Genomic DNA, 19,412 nt, shown 5'->3' on the forward strand with positions numbered 1-19,412 from the left:
TGAAAACTAATTTGAAAACAGCAGGCAGCGATGAATAACTCTAAGATGAGTTCTGGTAACATTGTCTTCAGTGAGAGGTCATTATTGTCTCATATAAGAGAAAAATTGGTTGATAACATTACGATTGATGATAGAACATTAGTTGTTGTCTTCAGGAGTTATGGCTGTCTGTAAGTACGTCTGACTGAAAATCGATCAAGGGCAGAAACAATTTTACACCAAGTTTGTAATCCACCGTTCCACCATCAGATGCAACAGATGAAATGATGCATGCTGGACAAAAGAAAGGGGCTGTAATGCCATACATTTCTGCAATCTTTTAAATTTAAATTCTCTGGGGGAAAAAAATAAAAGTTGAGCAAGGAAAGGCTTGGTAACAAGGTAAACATGCAAAAGCTCAAAACATTATTTTCTCATTTCTTTTCTGTCTACCTTTGCAAGGTCCTGGATAGTCTAACGTAGCTGAGCTAAAATACCAGAGGGAAGAAAGTCAAATGGATTGTGATTATTGTCCTGGAACAGATTGAACAGGCTGTGGGAGAAGAATGTGAGCTGAATCCCATTTCAACACACAAGCCCAGGTGCATTTCTTTTACTGAGAGGAAGGTGAAATTCACAAAAGGGATCTAAAGAAAGCATTGAGGTGGTAATACCGGGTGTAATCTAACCATTTATCAACAGTAGTTTATCACCTTTTTTTCTGCAGCAAAAGAAAAACATTTTGCAAAGAATGGAGATGGTTTCAAATAATTTGCCTACATTTTAACTGTTGCTCTGTGTTAGTTAGATTAATTTAGATGTCAGACTTACACTTAACTTTATTTAATCTTATGCAAGATGCAATTTACGGGCATTCAAGGCAAAGAAATCGTGTAGCAGACAAGAAGAGCCTGGGCAGTATTAAACACATCTACAGTTGTCTGCCATGTGTTGTATTGTGTATTGCAAAAAGATGGCACAAGGGTCTAAAACTCCTTGCTTTTTTTCCTGTCTTTCTTTTTTTTTGCTTTTTATATGCAAATCCTGTCATGGTCTAGTCTTAGCCAGTCCTTGTCATTTTAACTTTCCTACAGAGAAAGACAAGTGCAGAAAATTAGGAATATACCACAGCATGACAGAAAACCAGAGAAGCAAAACAACACCATGCTGGAATGACAAAAAAAAAATCACCTCAAAAGAGAAACTGCGATGAATGCATCACTGAAACCTTTCAAAACATGTGAATCATCTGCTCCGAAATGGAAATAAGTAATCTGTGGGGAGTTACAGCTTCCTGTCATTCAACAGGAAACCTCCACTCCCCGCCGAGCAGCTAGGATTATCCTCTGCGCCTCACAGTTCTGGTTCAAATTCACAGCCTGCGTCAGCTGTCAAGACATGTAATAAAATGTGTGTGTCTGTGTGTGCTGAGGGTTGCCTGTGCCAGGTCTTGCTTTCAGTAAGTACAAAATATTTGATTTGAAAATGTATTACATCCAAAACGGTGCGAGTCCTCTCAGTCTGTTGTTTTAGGGGAAGATTGCTGTGCTGTTACCAATGTCACTACTTCTTTTCTTTTTTTTCTTTTTTTTAATGTCAGCCTGCAGGTCTTATAACAATGCTGACTGGACACCTTCGGACAGTGAAGTACTCTCAGCCAGCTGGTGAGGAGGCTCTAGTCCAACAGTGCTGCTTTCAGCTCTGCCATGGCTGAGAGGTACCATATGTCTCCTCTCTCAGGAGTCCGTCCCAGGCTACTATTGCCAAGCCGTTAAGGCCTATCCCACATATGTGCCATAATACTGTTAAGTACTAATAAGTCCTCAAGTGGTTAAGGCACTGCTGCAATTCAGATTGTGAACCCTTGTCTGTATCCACATTTGGGCTCATGAACAATAGAGAAATGACCACAGGGAGGTTCACTGGCTGGTGGTATTCCCCAAGGACCTACACCTTCCTAAGACAGGTGAGTTTACTTCTTCATGAAAATGAACTTAATCATATAATCTTAGATAACATCAGACTGCATTTGAAACACAATATGGAAACCATGTTGCTCTTTAAATGAGCCAATCATGTAACTTTAGCAAAGTAAGCAAACCCGAAACTTTCTAGGGGCAATTAAAGTAGGTCTTTCAAGTATTAATTTTCAACCTGTTATAAAAGAAGAGGTCCTATTTGCCTCTATCACCATGATTCCTTTAGTTTAAAATCCTGATACTTACAGCACTGTGACACTGGAGGCTAAAATAAGTGTGAAGTAAATAAAAAATATTTTCCAAAATCACAGTAAAAGGTTTTGCACACCTTTCATATTTAAAACACAAGAGTAGCAGCTTCGTTCCGCTTATCGTTGCCATGGGAATAGTTTAACCAATCAGAGGCGAGATAGTAGGGCCAGTTAGAAACAGTAGCCAATCAGAGAGTCTGTTGTTTAAGAGCCAGGCTGTTTGAAACGGCAAAGCAAGCACCTTTCAACTGACGACTTGTGAAACGGGCAAGCGTGGTACTTTTTATGGTTATATAAAATAGTTACGAGTTTCCGAAAAGTGGTGCTACTTACAGAGGTAGATATACTCGCTTCAAGTAGTTTAGTTTTTTTTTTATGTTCAGCTGTATTTATTGTGTTCACTTCTCCATTTCTGTTTTAGCTTTAGCTCTGATTTATTTAGCTAACAATGTTTGTTTAACTCGATCAATTAATGCGCTTGTAAATGAGTAAAATATAGAAAAGTGTAAGATTTTTTTAAGCGTACAGATAAGCATATTCGTGGATTTCTTTGTGCATGAGGATGTTTTCTGTTTACTCTGTGTGTACCTTCATTAGTTTGTAGTGTAGAAACTAGCGTTTGTGCTAAAGAAAGTTAAACAGAAGGCTTCAGCTGTGGCTTGAAATAAGTATTAAAGTTTCTTTTATAAATCAAACGCACCCAAACATGTTTTATGTCCATGTACGGTTTGCAAAACATGAGTAGGTAGGTGGGAAGCAAAAGAGTACCAACGACTATCAATAGCTGCCAAAGATTACGGTGGTGGCCATAGCTGAAATTAAAATCAATACTATATAGTAACATACCAAAGTAGGTCCCGTCCCTATGGCCAGGTATTGATCGCTCATGCTGTGTTATTAAACTAGCATAATGACACTTTATATCTCTGTATTTAGATGTCCTCAGACGAAGAGGAACCAACTAGTCCTGTTCTCCCCAAAGACTCGGACCGGGGCAGCTCCGTGTCCTCTGAGCTTCAGGTGAACATGTGCTTTTATTTACACTCATAATTCTATGGAACCATGTTTCCACCACTGGAAAACAAAAATAGCCAGGCATAGATAACTCAAAGTTTCTAGTTATCTCAAGTTTTTTGAGTTACTGTCTTGAAATTTCACTTTACTTCTCAGTAAGTGGAAATTTCGTGATAAACAACTCTAAATTTTGAGTTGGTAAGTAGGAATTGTAAGATAGTAAATTTTGATTTAAGGACAGCAAAAAAAAAAAAAATGGTGAGGAAACAAGCTTCCATACATTTCAGATCAGCAGCATTATGTTACACATCATTGTGACGTTGGTTAAAGCTACTGGACAGTCAATACGTTTTACTAGACCCAATTTCAGTCTGTCCAAATCCTTTAATTGGATGTAAAAATTAAATCAATCTATTATGTATTAAAAGGAAATGCACATCTATTTTGTTTTTGTGTTAAATGATAAAAGGACAGATTGTCTAGAAGCTGCTCTGAAAAAGTTTGGATATTAAATTCAACATTTTACACAGTTTGAATTAGTCTGCCAACCAAAATTGTGTGTGATATCAGGTTGCTTGAACTGGAACCTTTTTAAGTGTGAAAGCAGTTAAGTCCAAAGGAGTCCAAGTCCATGGACTCTGTTAGGTTGAGCAAAGCTTTACATAACATGGTCTTAGCATCACTAGGTGTCAAAATTGAAGAGTTACACTAAAATGTTGTAACCAAAATAAACAGACTTGAAACAATACACAGAAAAATACAAACTGTAACGTGCTTCAATTGATATTTGACCACCTTGTTCTTTGTTATTGTTTATCAATTAACAGGATGAGTATGAGGAGCTCCTCCGTTATGCTGTTATCACCCCTAAATTTGACACGCTTGGCGTTCAGTTGAAGCAGCGGAGCACCTCGCATCTGTCTGCAGCGGGTGGAAATAAAGATGGCACAAAGTTTCAACATGTACCAGGTATGTTGGCTTCCTCCTGTATATGAAGAACACTTTCATACACATGTGTGTGTAGGTTCACAGTCACCTAGGTCATGTTAGTCTAGAGAGCTTAGAAAAAGAGGCAACAAAACTTCTTTAAGGTCGTAAAGATGTTTCCCTTCTGATCCAAGAGCAAAGGTTTTGGAAAAAACTGGTTTATCCCAGGGACAGAACTTTTGAGACTGAGGGGTAACACTGGTGGCTGCCCGTTTTTTGTTTGTTTGTTTGTTTGTTTGTTTGTTTTTTAAGAATTGTAGAAGCCTCTTGGGAGAGAGATGAAACATCCTCACATACTTGAAGAAGTACACTTGCTTTGTTTTTTTTTCTTCAAGCTCTCTAGACTTTCAGACACACAGTTCACCAGGACTGGCTGACAGAAACTGAATGTGAGCCCTTCCAGACACTGTCTGCATCAAATGATCGTCTGTCAGAAAGGATTTGGCATCAAAAATATGGAGAAAATGTGGTGTGTGTGTGTGTGTGTGTGTGTGTATATTTTCATCTTTTAAACCAGTGTAAAAGGCTAGATATCAGTCTGTCACATTGTACCCCCTATCTCTTTCCCCTGCAATACCCACATCTTAAACACTCCATCAGTTTCCTCCCCTGTTGCGACTCTCATCTGAGGTTTAGTGCTTTAACTGTCATGGAGTAGTGCACGAGGATGTAGAAAGCAGACGGGCCAATTGGTAATGATCTCCTGGCACTCTGCCCGTACTGCTCTTTAGAGTGCAGGCTTTCTCTTCTCTCTCCCTGCAGAATTTAATTAAGATATTGACATAAATGCTTTCTTGGACAAGGAGCCACACTCATCTTATTTACCACTCTCACCTTCACATTTTCTGCTCTTAAGCTGTTTTTTGTTTTCTGACTTTTTTGGATTTAAATTTTTTTAATCAACCATTTTAATCTATCTTTGGCCACATGTATCTATTCCTCTGCCTGCTCACTGTAACTCCTGCATCTTCTTCCAGATTCTGCCATTGAAGCTAAGGATGGGAGGCACTCTAGCAGGAGCCTGAGATCGTCACAGGCCTCCCCCTTGATTGTTGAGCCACACTCGACACACTCAAGAGCCTCTCATGGTAAAATAATTGTAAAATTTCAGAGAAACAAAATGCTTATTATGTATTATGTGTAACTGTCACAATACTGTTTCATATTCTCAGCCATAGTCTGCCTGTCTGTCTGCATTTGTGCTCCCCCCCCCCTCCAGCTGAGAAGATGGCAGGTCATTCGTCTAGCAGGGTGTCACTGCTCTCAGACAATCCCTCAGAGAGGTTACCTGTGGCATCTGAGAGGTCGAGGCCAGATACCCCAGAACCCTTTGAGTTTGTTGTGACAGAGATGTTTATTTCAGAGGAGAATATAAACAAGATGGAGAACATTCTGGACACGTGGAGCAACAACCTGAAGGTTAGTCTGCTTCCACACAGTGTACAGCTGTCCTTCACAGCCACTCGGTTTCTCCTGTGGGCTTTTACATAGCTGTAAACAGCATTTATGCACAGACAGAGAAAATTTAATTGTGCTGTTTCTGGCATTTTTGATCATAATGATATTTTTCACACTCTTCTTTCTCTGCCATTGTCATTAGAAAGTTATACTGTGCCTGTGGTCAGATTAGAGATTATATAGAGGGAATGTATCTGAGCCTCAGGATGACTTTTTGAAAAGGATGACACCTCGCTGCTCTTCATGGAACCGTTGACCTTTTAACTGTGTTTCCTGGAGACATTATTCTAAAGGAAATGGGTGTCTCCATGTGGGTGTCCATCCTGCCCTTTTCCTCTGATTTTGTACAGCTCATTCATGGAGAGCAGATGACAGCCAATCACCTGCTAAGCTGTGCAGAGCTTAATCTAGGAAAAAAGCAGTACCAGCCAGAATGAGATGAGATGTGGGTTAAATAGTACACTCGTGTGTTGAGGGAGGGGTTTGAAAGTTCTTCTAAACCTGGAACTACACATCAGAACTGTAAAATAAGACATCTCTGGTGGAAAACTCTTACACTCTGTGCAGTAGCATAAATCTGGCTTAAGCTTGATGGACTTCAGATGTTTCAAGAACTGAGTCCAGCAAAAGAAAACTTAGAGATGAATTCTCAAAGATTTCTGTGTTTGCAGTTGCATCTGTCTGGCACACCTGTTCATGTAATTTAAAAATGACTACAGATATGTGTACAGATGCCCATGTTTGCTAAAGTAGAGTAATGAACACATTGTGACAGCCCTAACTTCTATTCCCTAATTAGTCAAATGTGCTGACGGAGCTACGGAAGTGGAAGTTGGCCTTCATTGAGCAACACAAGCTGGAGATGATGAAGGAGAGGGAGAGGCATGCAGCCCAGACAGCTGGCCTGAAGTCAGAGCTAGATAGCCTTAAACAGCTGTTACAAACCTACGAAACCTCCAACCAAAGGAAAGATGAGGTGACTACATGTCTATTTATTTGCTTTATCTAGTAAATCATTTAGATGTTTGTTATCTGGTAATTTGCAGAATAATATGTCATTTATTTAATCACCTGTTTTTTTTGGCGAGGGGGGGTGTCTTGTTTTTCGTCAATAAAACACGAGAAAATTGTAAAAACACCCATTACAAAATCATGGACTCCAAGCTGACATCAACTAATGTCTCACCCTTGTCTCCACAAAGAATCAGAATCAGAAAGGGTTTTATTGCCAAATGTTGAGCAGGTTTACACATTAGGAAATTGCTGCGGTACTTAGTGCAAACATACTGTCATATAACGCTTAAATAGACATAAAAATAAGAATTAAAAGTGCTAAGTAGATAGATATATACATGAGTGCAGGTGGTGATCAGTGCCAAACATGGAATGATGCAGTGAACACAGTGTAGGGTCATGTGTTAGTGGTGGGAACAGTCATATGGTTATTGTTCATGAGTCCAACAGCAGAGGGGAAGAAACTGTTCTTATGGCGAGAGGTTCTGGTGCGAATGGACCGGAGCCTCCTGCCTGAGGGGAGCAGGTCAAACAGACTGTGTCCAGGGTGAGAAGGGTCAGCTGTGATCCGAGCTGCACGCCCCAGTGTCCTGGAGGCGTACAGGTCCTGCAGAGATGGGAGTCTGCAGCCAATCACCTTCTCAGCAGAGCGCACAACACGCTGCAGTCTCTGTTTGTCCCTGATAGTGGCTCCAGCGTACCACACGGTGATGGAGGAGGTGAGGATGGACTCGATGATTGCAGTGTAGAATTGCATCATCGTCCGTGTTGGCAGGTTGAATTTCTTCAGCTGCCTCAGGAAGTACATCCTCTGCTGGGCTTTCTTTATGACGGAGGTGATGGTGGGCTCCCACTTCAGGTCCTGGGTGATGGTGGTACCCAGGAAGCGGAATGAGTCCACAGAGGTGATGAGGGTGTCAGTCAGGATGATGGGGGGGAGTGGGGCTGTGTGCTTCCTGAAGTCCACAATAATCTCTACTGTTTTCTGGGCATTCAGCACCAAGTTGTTGTGGCTGCACCAGGACACCAGATGTTAAACCTCCCTCCTGTAGGCAGACTCATAGGGTGCAAAAATATTATATTTAGTGCAGTGAAAGACATAAAAAATCAAATGTTTTTACATTTAAGGTCCTCATATCGGTGTTTTGATTCTTTACTTTCTGTAGGCCCCTATATACGTCTTTATTAATTAATTAATTTCCATATCATGCCTGTGTAAAAACAAACAAACAAAATTAAAAATAAAAAGAAGAAGCACTCTACTTCATTTTTTTTAGACAAACAGGCTTGTTTTGTGGACTCTTTCAGGTGATCGGGAACCTGAGCCAAGTACTGGACAGACAGAAAGAAAAGCTTGAGAAGATGAGGGCCTTCACCCACTGGAGACTCCAGCACATCGAGGCTAAAGAAGAGGTATGGTGTTTAACAAGATTTCAAAACCTTTTGATATGATATTTTAGAAGTTGGTTGTGACATTAGAAATGCTCATCAAATAGCAAAACCCCTCTCTACCTTTACATTGTCAGAGTAACAGAAATTTTTGGTATGTCCAAACTGCTGGTTTACTAAATTTTGTGCTTTTTTCCCCCCCACTGTTGCTGTTTTTTCAATGTGAGCTTTCATACAAGTGTTAAGGATTTATTTAAATGATCGGGTAATGCCATTCCTTAAAAATGACCGATTCATATTTTTCTATAAACCACGACATAAAATTCATCACGAGAACGAATGCAGCTGCACAGGAGTGACTCATAGACGTAATTATTGCCTTGTAAATATTACAAATCACAGCCCTGTGGTTCCCCGCCAGGCTCGTTCTTCTCAGGTGGCACAGCAGCACTACAATTTGCAGCTGAAGAAGAAGGTTTGGCTTGCCTGGCAGTCTCTGATTCAGAAACACTGGAAGGTCAAGATGGAGAGAGCTTGCCGTTCAAGGGCTGAAGAGGTCTGCTCCCAGATGTCTGTGGAGTATGAAGCTAAGCTAGCAGAGGTCAGTACATGTGGGACAGTGTGTCTAAGATGAGGCTGTAATGTTCACTTCAAACTGAAACTCTCTGCATTTAAGTAAATAAGCATCATATATTGTTAGTATATCATGGTAAATGGACTGGTTTTCAACTCTGTTTGAGCACTCGGAGTGCTTTCTTACTACAAGCCACATTCACTCTTACAGATACATTCATACAAGGAGTTTTTTCTCTGCCTAAACACTTTCATCCTGACATTCAAGCACTTACACGGATGCATCGGGTTCTGCAGAGTAGGGGACTGAACCACCAACTTTCAGATATAACCCACTCTACTGCCTTAATTACTGTGAATTACTTCTGTGTGCTCTCCAAATCACTGTAGAGCACATGTGTCGATGGAGAAAAGGCAACCAAAAATAAGTCATGTATAGAACTTCATTGTGTTTTATTAGGCTGTAACATAATAATCAAGTGGGGGTTTTTTTTTTAAGTTCACATCTTGTGTTTTTCTTCTTCTTTTTTTAAAGATAATTATATCAAAAAATAGTTCAACAATTCTTTCTATCCTTTGCTACCTGTGTGCACAGCACTGTGAGGCTATAGAGAGGGCACAGGCGGAGATTCAGAGACTACGACTAGAGCGAGAGCGATATGAAGAATCCATGAAGAAAGCCTTCATGAGGGGTGTATGTGCTCTCAACATGGAGGCGCTCAGCATGTTTCACTCTACAGAAGGACGAGCAGAACACCCTCCAGCTCATGATCAGCATGGTTTGTAGTAAATTTGTGGCCTGTGGAGAAAAACATTTATCTTCGTAGAAATGTAGCACACTAAAGCATGTACTGCTAGGATGATATATAGACTGATGCTCTATACAATGTACCGTGGTTACATCGTAAGCCTTGCCTCTGCAGTGTATTGATTTAGCGCAGTTTTGGAGATTGAAACGAAAAGACAAGACGGAAACAACATTTCTCCAATATAGTGCAGCCATGTGCTATTGACATTTGTTGAGATTTATGATTGAGAGGAGGGAATGGGGTCTTTGCACTTTACTTGAAAGCCTTTTTTAATGAAGTTAAATCTGTGAATATGCTCAGCACTGTGCAAAAGGTACTTTGCACAGGTTGGCAAGCTTAATGGGACAATGAAAAATTGGTTGATAAAATTTAAAACCCTTTTGAGAGCTTTGGACTATTACCTGACAGTTCAGTAGAAAACATTAAACAAGTCCAGCGGTGTTTAAAATGCTAGCATCATATGATTACCACCAAGACGTCCCACTGGCATGAGTTAGGAAAAATATCTCATCATTATATTTACACCACCTGTCGTCAGATTTGTTGTCTGAATCTGTTATTTTTTTGTTGATACCATGGCTGCTGGACTTGGATCTTACTATCTTTAGCTTGTAGAAATGAAGCCTAGCATGGGCATCTGCTCATCCATCTGCTTTCAGGTTTAATGAGTCTTCCAAACTGAAATGTATGTTAATACGATGCTGTCAGCCGGGGCAGTTAATTGATTACCCTTTCCTGTTGCTTTAAAATGAGCCCCTTTTTTTTTTCTTTGGATTTTTTTAAGCCACACATATTTTATAGGACTTTTGCTGAAGTTATGAATCCCCAGCTCTTGTTACACCTGTGGTTTAAAATGGGCACTTTATGTGTCATCTGACAAGCAAGAGATCATTGAAATATTCCCATTCAAATACAAACTCAGGATTTCCTGATCAGTTTAAATGGTTCATTTTGTGTAACTACAATAAAAAAGAGTTATTACTGAGTCCCAATTACTCAATGAAGGTTTCTTTTTTGTGTTGTAGTTCCTCCGCCTCGTGAGGATGAGCGTGGCTCCTCTGTCATGGCTCAGCTCCAGCCATATGCCACCTCTTCCACACGGTTCAGTCCAGTCCATTTTGACCACCCAGACCCGTCGCACAGTGAAGCAGATGATGTGGCAAGTCACTGTTAATTTATAATGAAAACACACCATAGTACAGTGTCTTTCCAAATCACTCGTGGTTCTTGAAATGTATTTATTGAATGTTAAGAAAGTCCTTTTACGTGGATCATTTTGTTCTTTTGATTTTTTTTATTATCTTATATTGCAGACCATTCATGTGAATGCCCTAAAAATGAAGAATTTGTAGAGCAGTCTTGAATTTCCTTTGTTATATTTTTTGTTTTTAATTGTGTTCACTTGTTGCCTGTTTTTGTAGATGGGCTCTGGTGCCCCCATGTCCCAAGAAGAAGCACTCCCTCCCACTACAGTGGTGCACAGTTCACTCCCTCTTGGGGGAATTGCAAGTTCCCACAAAAAGGTTAGTGTCAGACATATAGAGCCAAACTACCAACAGCAGCTGAATCTGATATGTCCTGCTTTGTTGTCTGTACTGTGCTATCTAAAGCTCTTCATCAAAAATCACATTTTTATATAACACTAAAAATATTGCTTGTTTTAGGTAGGTACTCGTGTCGTCACAGCAAGTCAACAAAAATCCTCAAAGACTGTAACAGCTCGTGTCACTGCGCGCCATGAGATCAGTAAGGTGGGACGTAGCAGCCTGCAGGTGATGGGAGTGGCTCCACCCATGAGCTCTGTGGTAGTCGAACGGCATCATCCTGTTACGCAGGTATGTGATGTGATGCATCGATACTGTTCCTTTATGAGTCTTGCAGTCATAAAGTTATGAATCTTTGCACAGTTTTAGCTTCAAGGTCATTTTGTTGCATATCTCTGGACCACATCTAGCACAGCTGTTGCTTTTAGACTGCTCCCTCTAGGGTTTTCAAGTGGCTTTGCACTTGAAAACCCTACACTTAAAATTGCATTATTTTTGAGCTCAGATCGTTTCTCCAGGACCTTATAGTTGATTCCTGCATTGATAATCTGACTCTCGAGGACTCACCAGAGCACACAGTTTTATACTGGAAACTGCAGTTTGGTCTTTGGGTTTTAGCCCAAGCCCAAACTCTCATCACCAATAAAAATTCTGTCACCTTGAAACAAAAGTTGATGTTTTGTGGGGTTTTTTGGTCAGTGGTGAAATCTCAGTTCCCAGTGCAAATTGTGATAATTGGACTGATCTTAAAAAAATAAAACCAGGTATGCTGGAAGCAGTCCAGAGGTGCATGAGAAGATGCCTACAACATAGGAATTAAAACTTCAGTATCGTTGTGTTGTTTGATTTTTGTTTTCTTCTATTAGCAAAATCACTTAACTTTATAAAGGCATCCTTTATTTTTTTTACATTGTTCACATGCACCTTTGTTTATGTGAATCAGAAAAGCAATTTAAACTTTTTTTTGTTTTTTGTTTTCTTTTAGCTCACCATTGGGCAAGCCACAGCTGCTAAATTTCCTCGCTCCTCCCAACAGGGCCACACATCCGCTGCAGGCAGAGCCTCCTCCAGAACGCACAGCAGCACCTGTCACACACACTCCATCAAAGTAGTTGACTGATGACACGCACATATCTCACACAAAGATCTTCCTTAACACCAGCTATGCAAAAATCCAAATTACTGGAATTTTCTACCTTGATATGAAGGCCATTTTATATATGTATATATATGTATTTTTTATTACCCTAGAGTTTTAAATGTGAATGTGTTTCATTTGTAATTATTACAGACTGAACAAAAGTTCAGAGAATTCCAAAATGAACATTTATTACTTTGCTTTAAATTATGCACAGATAACGGTGTACTGAAGTGTACCGCAAGGCGACCATCCAACAGCACATGTTGTTTACTTGACGAAACCAAAGCTATATGCTAATGGTGTGACGCACAACGTTATTTTTAAAATAAATTATTTCACTGCAGACGTCCTGTAGAGATGCTTCGTTGACAGTGATGCCAACAGTGTAAATACTGCAGTGTTCCTCTTCATGAAATGGTGCATCTTTTACTGCTGACTTGCTCTGCCTCCAGTCGAATCTTATCTGAAAGACGAACATTTGATGAAGTAAAACTTTGGAACAGGCAGTGCAGAAGATATAAATTTCTGTTTATCGGCATACTTGTTAACAGAGTGTACCTGCAGCTTTCGTGTTCCCAGTGCAGATGAGGCTCTGGTAGAGGTCTTTAGCAGGGGCCTTCAGAGCCAGTTCCTCCCCATGAAGCCAGATCAGCAGCATTCTGTTCCCATGCTCTTGATAGCTGTGCTGACCTGCAGGTAAACGCACAACCCTTTAAGTTCAGAAAAAAGGTCAACCTACAAAAAATACCCTAAAGATACCAAATTACAACTTGGAAAATGAGCTGTAAAAATTCCAATGTCATTTTTGAAAAATAATGTCATACTGGGATATTAATTTTTTTACCTAAGATTTCAGGGTATTTAATATGTTTGACTCAAGAAGGTTAAGTTAGATTTTCAGAGGGTTGCCAAATGCACAGCAGAAACCTGCCCTGTCAGTGTGTGAGTTATGGCACCTGTCCACTGCTCCTCGATGGCAGACACTTGCTCCTGAGTAAAGTCCCAGTGTTTTGCCAGTCTTTTCCAGTCTCCTGGTTTCAGCAGCTTGTACGCCAGGCGCCAGGCCATCGAATACAGCTCCTTGTTCTCACTGCGGCGGTCAAATTTGAACGTCAGTGCATGCTCGGTGCGAACAATCTCATTAAGCTCAGGGTTAGCCTGAAAGGGCAATTAAATCATGTCAGCAGGCTGATAAAGGCCACACGCTCCAGACAACAGAGGGACACAGGAAGAAAATTTTGGCAAGACACTAACACGTATGATTAGCAATATAAATGTCAGAGTAAAACATTTTGAAAATCAATAATGGAAGAGAATAAGGCATATTCTTAATTAAACTGATGATAAATCGTCTGTCGAATGTTTCTGGGCTCAGAATCACTTTTACAGTGAATGCTTTAATAGAATTAGAGGGGATTCAGCTAATCGAGGATGTGACACTGAATCATTCATGGTGAAAGTAATTATTGATTTCAAAGCATCGCGAATGGATTATGCTCGTGAAAGTTACAAGTATCATTTGATTATCCCCTCACCTTTTTCTGGTCATAGTATCGTTCTGCTTTGATGATCATGTCCACAATGTTTACCTCATCTGCTCTGGCTGCAACACCCAGAGCAGTCTTACCCTGCTACTCCGAATCCAGCATGTACAGTGAAACACAAATTAAATTAGAACTGCAAGAGATTGCATTTAGTTTGATTTTTCTTGTATTTTCAATGTATCATGCTGCGGCAGAGGCTTACATTAATTATAATTTTTTGCTGTTTGGATATCATTAGTATACAGTTTAATTTCATTAATATGACAAATGCATCTTACCCGGTCCTTGACTGTTAGATCAGGCCCAGCTTTAAGAAGCATTTCCACAACCTCAGCTTTGGCAGTCTCAGCAGCAATGTGCATAGCTGTCTGGGACCTCTAACAGTCCAAAGCATGAGACGACATAATGATAAGCAGGAATTAGTTTGTCTACATTATGTTCATGGATGCTTTATTTTACTGTCTTAGGCAGGAGCTTGTACCTTATCTGTGGCATTGATATTGCAGCCAGCCTCCAATAGGTAGTAGATAACAGGGATGTGACTGTTCTTCACTGCCAGGTGGAGAGGTGTCTCTAGATCCTGAGAGCAATAATGTTATGCTTCATAAAAGATGGATTACTCTGCCACTGCCTCCTATCTGGTTGTTTGCTTACCTGATTTTGAAAGTCCGCCTGGGCATTGTACTGTAAGAGAACTTGAACAAGAGCTGCGTCTCCTTTTTCTGCAACTGTATGGAGAGCGCTGCATTTGGCCTACAAAGAGTACAAAGTGAGTCCAGTTGTACTATGTCTAGAAGAATCTTTAAAAACTGATTTTGTTTATGACATATTTTTCAGGATAAACACCATAATGCATATTATATTAGTAGTATTATTAAAAGCAGCACAGTAGAATAGGTATTTAGTCATTTGAGTCTACACTGTACCAAAAAATGCCACCTAATGGTTAAAAAAAAATACACCGGTATAGGGCTGTGCGATATGACCAAAATCTCATATCCCAATATTAAGACATCTATCGTCCGATAACGATATAAATCACAAAAATGTAACATTTTCTGTAAATTCTGTGAATGTCGGGCAGCTCGACTTGCGTGAAGTGTTTCCAGCTGGGCGTCGCGTACCTGGAGTCGAGTGTTTTAACTGATGCATGAAATGATACATTTTTAGACATAGGTTGTGATGGCCGCCGTTTTCTTTGTGAGTATTTATTACACAGCGTGCTGCGGGGAAAAGCCTGTTCTAACGTTTGAGTCTAAGGTTTATTTTTTAGCACCTGATGGCTCTGCATGCATCTTTCACGTGATTCAGTTCATTTTGAAAAGTCTCAACAGGATCTTGAGCTTTATTGTGAAAGGTTTATGTGGAAAATAAACAAGCGGACACGAGGTGGTTTTACCATCGTTGTTGCTAACGACAACGCATAAAAACAAGCGCTTGTCCGTCTGTAGTGTGGTTATATTAAATATAAGAGAAAGAGAGAACTTTAGGAAATTAATATAGCCACTACAGTGACCATCAAAATAATGAAAAAATATTGCCGTAAACAGTTTATTTTGCGACACCACGAAACAAACGATAGCGTAAAATGAAACGATAGACGTTTTTCTATCGTCATCCGATATATATCGTTATATCGAACAGCCCTACACCGGTACACAAATGAAAGTTGCCAAAGAGAAAACATGATTTTTCTGAACTTGCATGTTATGAAAATTGATTACTGTAAGTATTTGATGTGTGTATTTTTCTCTTAGCCTGAACTGGTTCAGTAAAACTTGGCCTGGTATACTGCCTGAACGTACCACTGTGAGTATGTTGGGGTCACAACCGGCCTCCAGCAGGACCTGAGCACATTCTTCCTGACCGTGGTCTGCAGCCTGGTACAGAGCGGTCTCACCATCCTGCAGCACAGAACATCCGTCACCAATGATGGAAATAGAAAATTCTTCTAACATAATTAACATTTTAAGTTATTATTTATTATTATTAGTTATAACAAAGAATTTCTTTACACTGAAGGAACATTGGCTTGGATCATTCAATTAAATGCCAGCAAATAAATTAGTTACCGCAGATCTTTTGGGGGGTAAGCTTTTGTAATTATCTCTTTCTTTAATGCATCATTAAGCCACATCAGTACTAATACAAAGGAGCACATTTATCATGTTCAGTTTACCTGTTACCTGCCAAAGTTCGATCCAGAAAGCTAAATGTGTCATTATACTAACCAGTAGATGTTTGATTCATCTCAATTGATCCCAAGTGGAGCCAGCATCCAGCAGTGGATTAGCCGCTGAGCTCACACTGTCACAAACCAAACTGTGATAGAGAGGGTGTTTGCACTGATTGTCTACCATATTGACTTCATCCCGAGTATCAAAGCTCTGCAGCAGCAGTTGGACGATATCCAAGTGGCCGTTCCTGGCAGCTAAGTGCAGGGGCGTGTCCCCTCTCTGGCAGAAGGGAGGGAGGGAAATGGCTTGCATCAAAGAGTGTTTGACTTTGAGCTTTCTTGCAGGTGTGACACTGAAATGTGCACTCAAGGCACATGTGAGAATAAACAGCCATATACTCGGAAGTAGATGCAGCAAAATCGCACAAATAAATCCTCACACACACCTTGTTGGGCTTCATGGTGGCCATTTTGTATGGCTCCATGAGCACCTGTAACATCTTAACACACCCGTGTTCTGCTGCCAGTGCAAATGCTCGGTGCCCTGACTGAAACACAACAAAAGGAGCCACAGGTAATCACATGTAGTGCGTGTATTTTCGCTCAAAATGAAATTTGCCACAGTTGTTTTGTGCAAGTTGCATACCAGGTCATCCTTGTCAAGTTCTTTCATCTGCAGGTCATTTACAATGTAGTCTACAATTTCAGTATGGTTGTTGATGGCAGCACAGTGCAAAATATTGAGTCCTTCCTGAAGCAGACAAAAAAATAACTTTTTCTGTTAAATCAGAATTTACAATGCAAATCAAATTCATCTTGAACTGTATTTGAAAATGGAAAAGTGTAAAAGATACAGTATAACAAAAGCAAAAATGTACAAAATACAATGTGTAGCTTGTGGTTTAATTTCCTTGAAATTTAGCGCCCCTGAAAACTTACAAACAGGTGCAGGAGAACAAGAGGGTATCTTTTAAAATTAAACAAATTATACTTAAATTCGAACGTTGCAATACTTTATATTTATAGCATTGTCAGATATATGTGCCACTAAACATCACATTTTAGTTATTTATAATTTGATGTGAATTTTTCAACTCATATAATTACATATGTACATATGTATTATGTGAAACTGAATTTCGAAACTTTACAAAATTAAAATCATTTGTTCTGAACCGTATTGATCCTCATTAAAACTTCACACCTCCATATTACTTTTATTACTTTTTGTTTCTCGGAACTGAAATCCAGTTCTCATAACTCAAACTCCGTTTTTGCATTTCAAATTCAGTTTTCTGGGAGAGGCATCAGGTTTCTGAGGAAGGGCAGCCGACCATAGATTCACACACAAACTCTTCAAGCAGTCGGGGCTGCCTCTGTACCATGGATATTAAAAATAATTACAATATTAGGACGTTAGGCTACTCAACAATATTGTTTGGCATTACAAAGGTTATTATAAACAGATTACATAACTAGATGGGGGGGAGACTAACTACTGAGTCAACTGCTTTCAAAATTCTTTTGTTGTTTTTTTTGTAATACCTGCACTGATTTTCCTAAATCTTGCCTCTGACATATACCCTCCATAAAATAGTAATTAAAAAGCCTAAAACTAACACAGAAACTAAACTGAAACAAATGCAAAATAAACAGTTTAGCCAATACAGAGTTAGAATGTAACTTTGGACGTTACTATTTAAAATTGCTTAGAGGATACATTTTGTCCTCTGTCTTTTTAAAACGCTCTGAATTTACCGACTGCTTGCAAATATTTACAGTATAGTTGCACAGTAAACTCAGAAAAAGCATGTAGTATTTTAAGGGGCATTACAGCAGAAGTCGCAGGCTATATTATGAAGTGTTACTATTATACATAGTAAAATATCTGAATAGCAGTGTGTTGTTTTGAGGAGGTGTTTGTGCAAAATCTAAAAGGAAAAAAACCCAATAGGATTAATTTCACAGTTTAAGAGTATTTCATCTCTGTCGGTTAGTGAGAAGCAATAGAGGAGAATTCTTTCTTCTACTTCACCTCGTTCTCAGCCTTCTGTTCTGCTCCAGCCTGCACTAATAATTTCAGGATGTCCAAACTGCCAAACCAGGCAGCCAAATGAATGGGTGCTACGCCGTACTGTCAGACACAGAACACAAAATGGTAGTAGCCGACTTGGAGACATTACATAACATATTGTCCTTGGCTCAAATCCTCACATCTAACATCTTAAAACCCTCCCACCTTGTCCTTTTGGTCCACTTTGACCCTTCGCTGTAACAGCAGCTTAACAGCTTCTTTGTTTGTGCAAGCTACTGCAAAGTGAAGGGCAGTCCTATTTTGCTGAGGAAGACAAAATAATCAACATGTTATCAGTTTAATGAAAGTTTACTCAGTGATGGGGTCTGTTTGGCTAATGCAAATGCTTTATCTTTTCAGACGCACCACATTCTTTACGTTGGCGTTTAACCCTTTTCCAAGATCCGTCATGGTCTCCACATCGTTCCTCTTAGCTGCTTCAATAAACTCCTTCTCAGCCTCAAGCACTACATAACACAGTAGACAAGCCTTAATACATAGCTTTTTTCATACATAATGCAATTAATTGTGTTAATACATATTAGATAGCAGGATTGAACTAAGTGAACTAAGATGGTGAGATTTTCAACATTACTACCTACACACCCACATAGCAAATACAGTGTTTTTCCTTGGAAGGAAACTGTCACACCTCACTTCAGTGACAAACAAAAGCTCAAGGGTTCAGTTCTTAAATCTGCTACATTTACTACATTTTCTGTCTTTTCAGTCATATAAAGCACAAAAACAGCTATTTTATTCTTTTTACCTTTTTTTCTTTTTATCATTGGCTGTTCTCGCATACTCACACATCTCTACGTCATCAAAACTGTTGTCCGTCTCTTTGTTTGAATGCTTGTTCAGTGCAAAGTCACTGAATCCCCTCACAGTCTCCGGTCTTATCCACTTTCGAGGGTCCAGGTTCTCCTTTTTAGGAGAATGTTTCTCAATCATCCTCTTCAGAGCCAAAGCTTTTCTTTCCATTTGGAGGCTCTTACAACAAAGCCACACTTTGTGTATTAAACAGTATAGGTTATATTCTGAAAACAGTCTACCTCAGTTCCTCAGAGGAAAAAGATCGCACACCCGTAAAGAAAGCCAGTGTTATCCAGTTTCACAAAGTTCTGATCTTCATAGAGCCAAGAGTGAGGAAGTGTATGGTAGTGTAGTCCTTACTTTAGTGCTGCAGGGCTGATCCGTATTTACTTTACTAGCTCACACCCAAGAGATCGCCGGTGATAGTAACAGGTTTATTTAACATGACACAGTTGTGGCTATATTATGGCTCGAGTAACATGAGGAATTTATACCAATAGTCTAACTTAAATTTCTATTATGTAATGCTGGTTAAAAGATTAACAAAGGAGTTGGAGTTCAGCAGTAGTACATGTTTGTCTAAGGAAACAAACGTACTGTATATGCAAGTCACATTTACACAACTTGAAGCGGTACAGTTTCATGGCTGACAGCAAGAACCCGT

General features: G+C 39.7%; 2 protein-coding genes across 5 annotated transcripts; one reads left to right on the forward strand and one right to left on the reverse strand.

The window, feature by feature from the left end:
* The first annotated feature begins 2,375 nt into the window (after positions 1-2,375).
* poc5 (POC5 centriolar protein homolog (Chlamydomonas)) lies at positions 2,376-12,481 on the forward strand. 3 transcript variants are annotated; one of them, XM_003459845.5, is made up of 13 exons: positions 2,376-2,485; positions 3,146-3,229; positions 4,051-4,192; positions 5,188-5,298; positions 5,430-5,629; positions 6,468-6,644; positions 7,991-8,095; positions 8,493-8,672; positions 9,240-9,423; positions 10,479-10,612; positions 10,875-10,976; positions 11,118-11,288; positions 11,983-12,481. In XM_003459845.5, the coding sequence occupies exons 2-13, from the start codon at positions 3,146-3,148 to the stop codon at positions 12,115-12,117; spliced, it is 1,725 nt and encodes a 574-aa protein (XP_003459893.1). In that variant the 5' UTR covers positions 2,376-2,485; the 3' UTR covers positions 12,118-12,481. The 3 variants fall into 3 exon arrangements, with proteins under 3 accessions (XP_003459893.1, XP_005465685.1, XP_013122917.1); XM_005465628.4 differs by having other exon boundaries at positions 2,392-2,546; XM_013267463.3 differs by lacking the exon at positions 11,983-12,481 and having other exon boundaries at positions 2,392-2,546; positions 11,201-11,288.
* ankdd1b (ankyrin repeat and death domain containing 1B) lies at positions 12,301-19,326 on the reverse strand. 2 transcript variants are annotated; one of them, XM_005465627.4, is made up of 15 exons: positions 18,742-19,326; positions 18,299-18,399; positions 18,098-18,196; positions 17,894-17,992; positions 16,505-16,609; positions 16,305-16,406; positions 16,040-16,138; positions 15,488-15,586; positions 14,337-14,435; positions 14,164-14,262; positions 13,961-14,059; positions 13,674-13,769; positions 13,095-13,296; positions 12,697-12,828; positions 12,301-12,601 (listed from the first exon to the last, which is right to left on the reverse strand). In XM_005465627.4, exons 1-15 carry the CDS (start codon positions 18,914-18,916, stop codon positions 12,546-12,548), a joined length of 1,662 nt encoding a protein of 553 aa, XP_005465684.1. In that variant the 5' UTR covers positions 18,917-19,326; the 3' UTR covers positions 12,301-12,545. The 2 variants fall into 2 exon arrangements, with proteins under 2 accessions (XP_005465684.1, XP_019221180.1); XM_019365635.2 differs by having other exon boundaries at positions 18,702-18,872.
* Between the last annotated feature and the right edge of the window lie 86 nt (positions 19,327-19,412).

The sequence above is a fragment of the Oreochromis niloticus genome, linkage group LG12, assembly GCF_001858045.2.
Source record: "Oreochromis niloticus isolate F11D_XX linkage group LG12, O_niloticus_UMD_NMBU, whole genome shotgun sequence".
Classification (NCBI taxonomy): domain Eukaryota; kingdom Metazoa; phylum Chordata; class Actinopteri; order Cichliformes; family Cichlidae; genus Oreochromis; species Oreochromis niloticus.

Coding starts and splice junctions, on each gene's coding strand:
- poc5 (XM_003459845.5), top strand. CDS start 3,146: ATGTCCTCAGACGAAGAGGAACCAACTAGTCCTGTTCTCCCCAAAGAC. Junction 3,230..4,050: donor CCGTGTCCTCTGAGCTTCAG/GTGAACATGTGC, acceptor ATCAATTAACAG/GATGAGTATGAGGAGCTCCT. Junction 8,096..8,492: donor ACATCGAGGCTAAAGAAGAG/GTATGGTGTTTA, acceptor GTTCCCCGCCAG/GCTCGTTCTTCTCAGGTGGC.
- ankdd1b (XM_005465627.4), bottom strand. CDS start 18,916: ATGGAAAGAAAAGCTTTGGCTCTGAAGAGGATGATTGAGAAACATTCT. Junction 18,197..18,298: donor ACGCCAACGTAAAGAATGTG/GTGCGTCTGAAA, acceptor TGTCTTCCTCAG/CAAAATAGGACTGCCCTTCA. Junction 16,610..17,893: donor AACAGAAGGCTGAGAACGAG/GTGAAGTAGAAG, acceptor TGTCTGCTTCAG/GAAGGACTCAATATTTTGCA.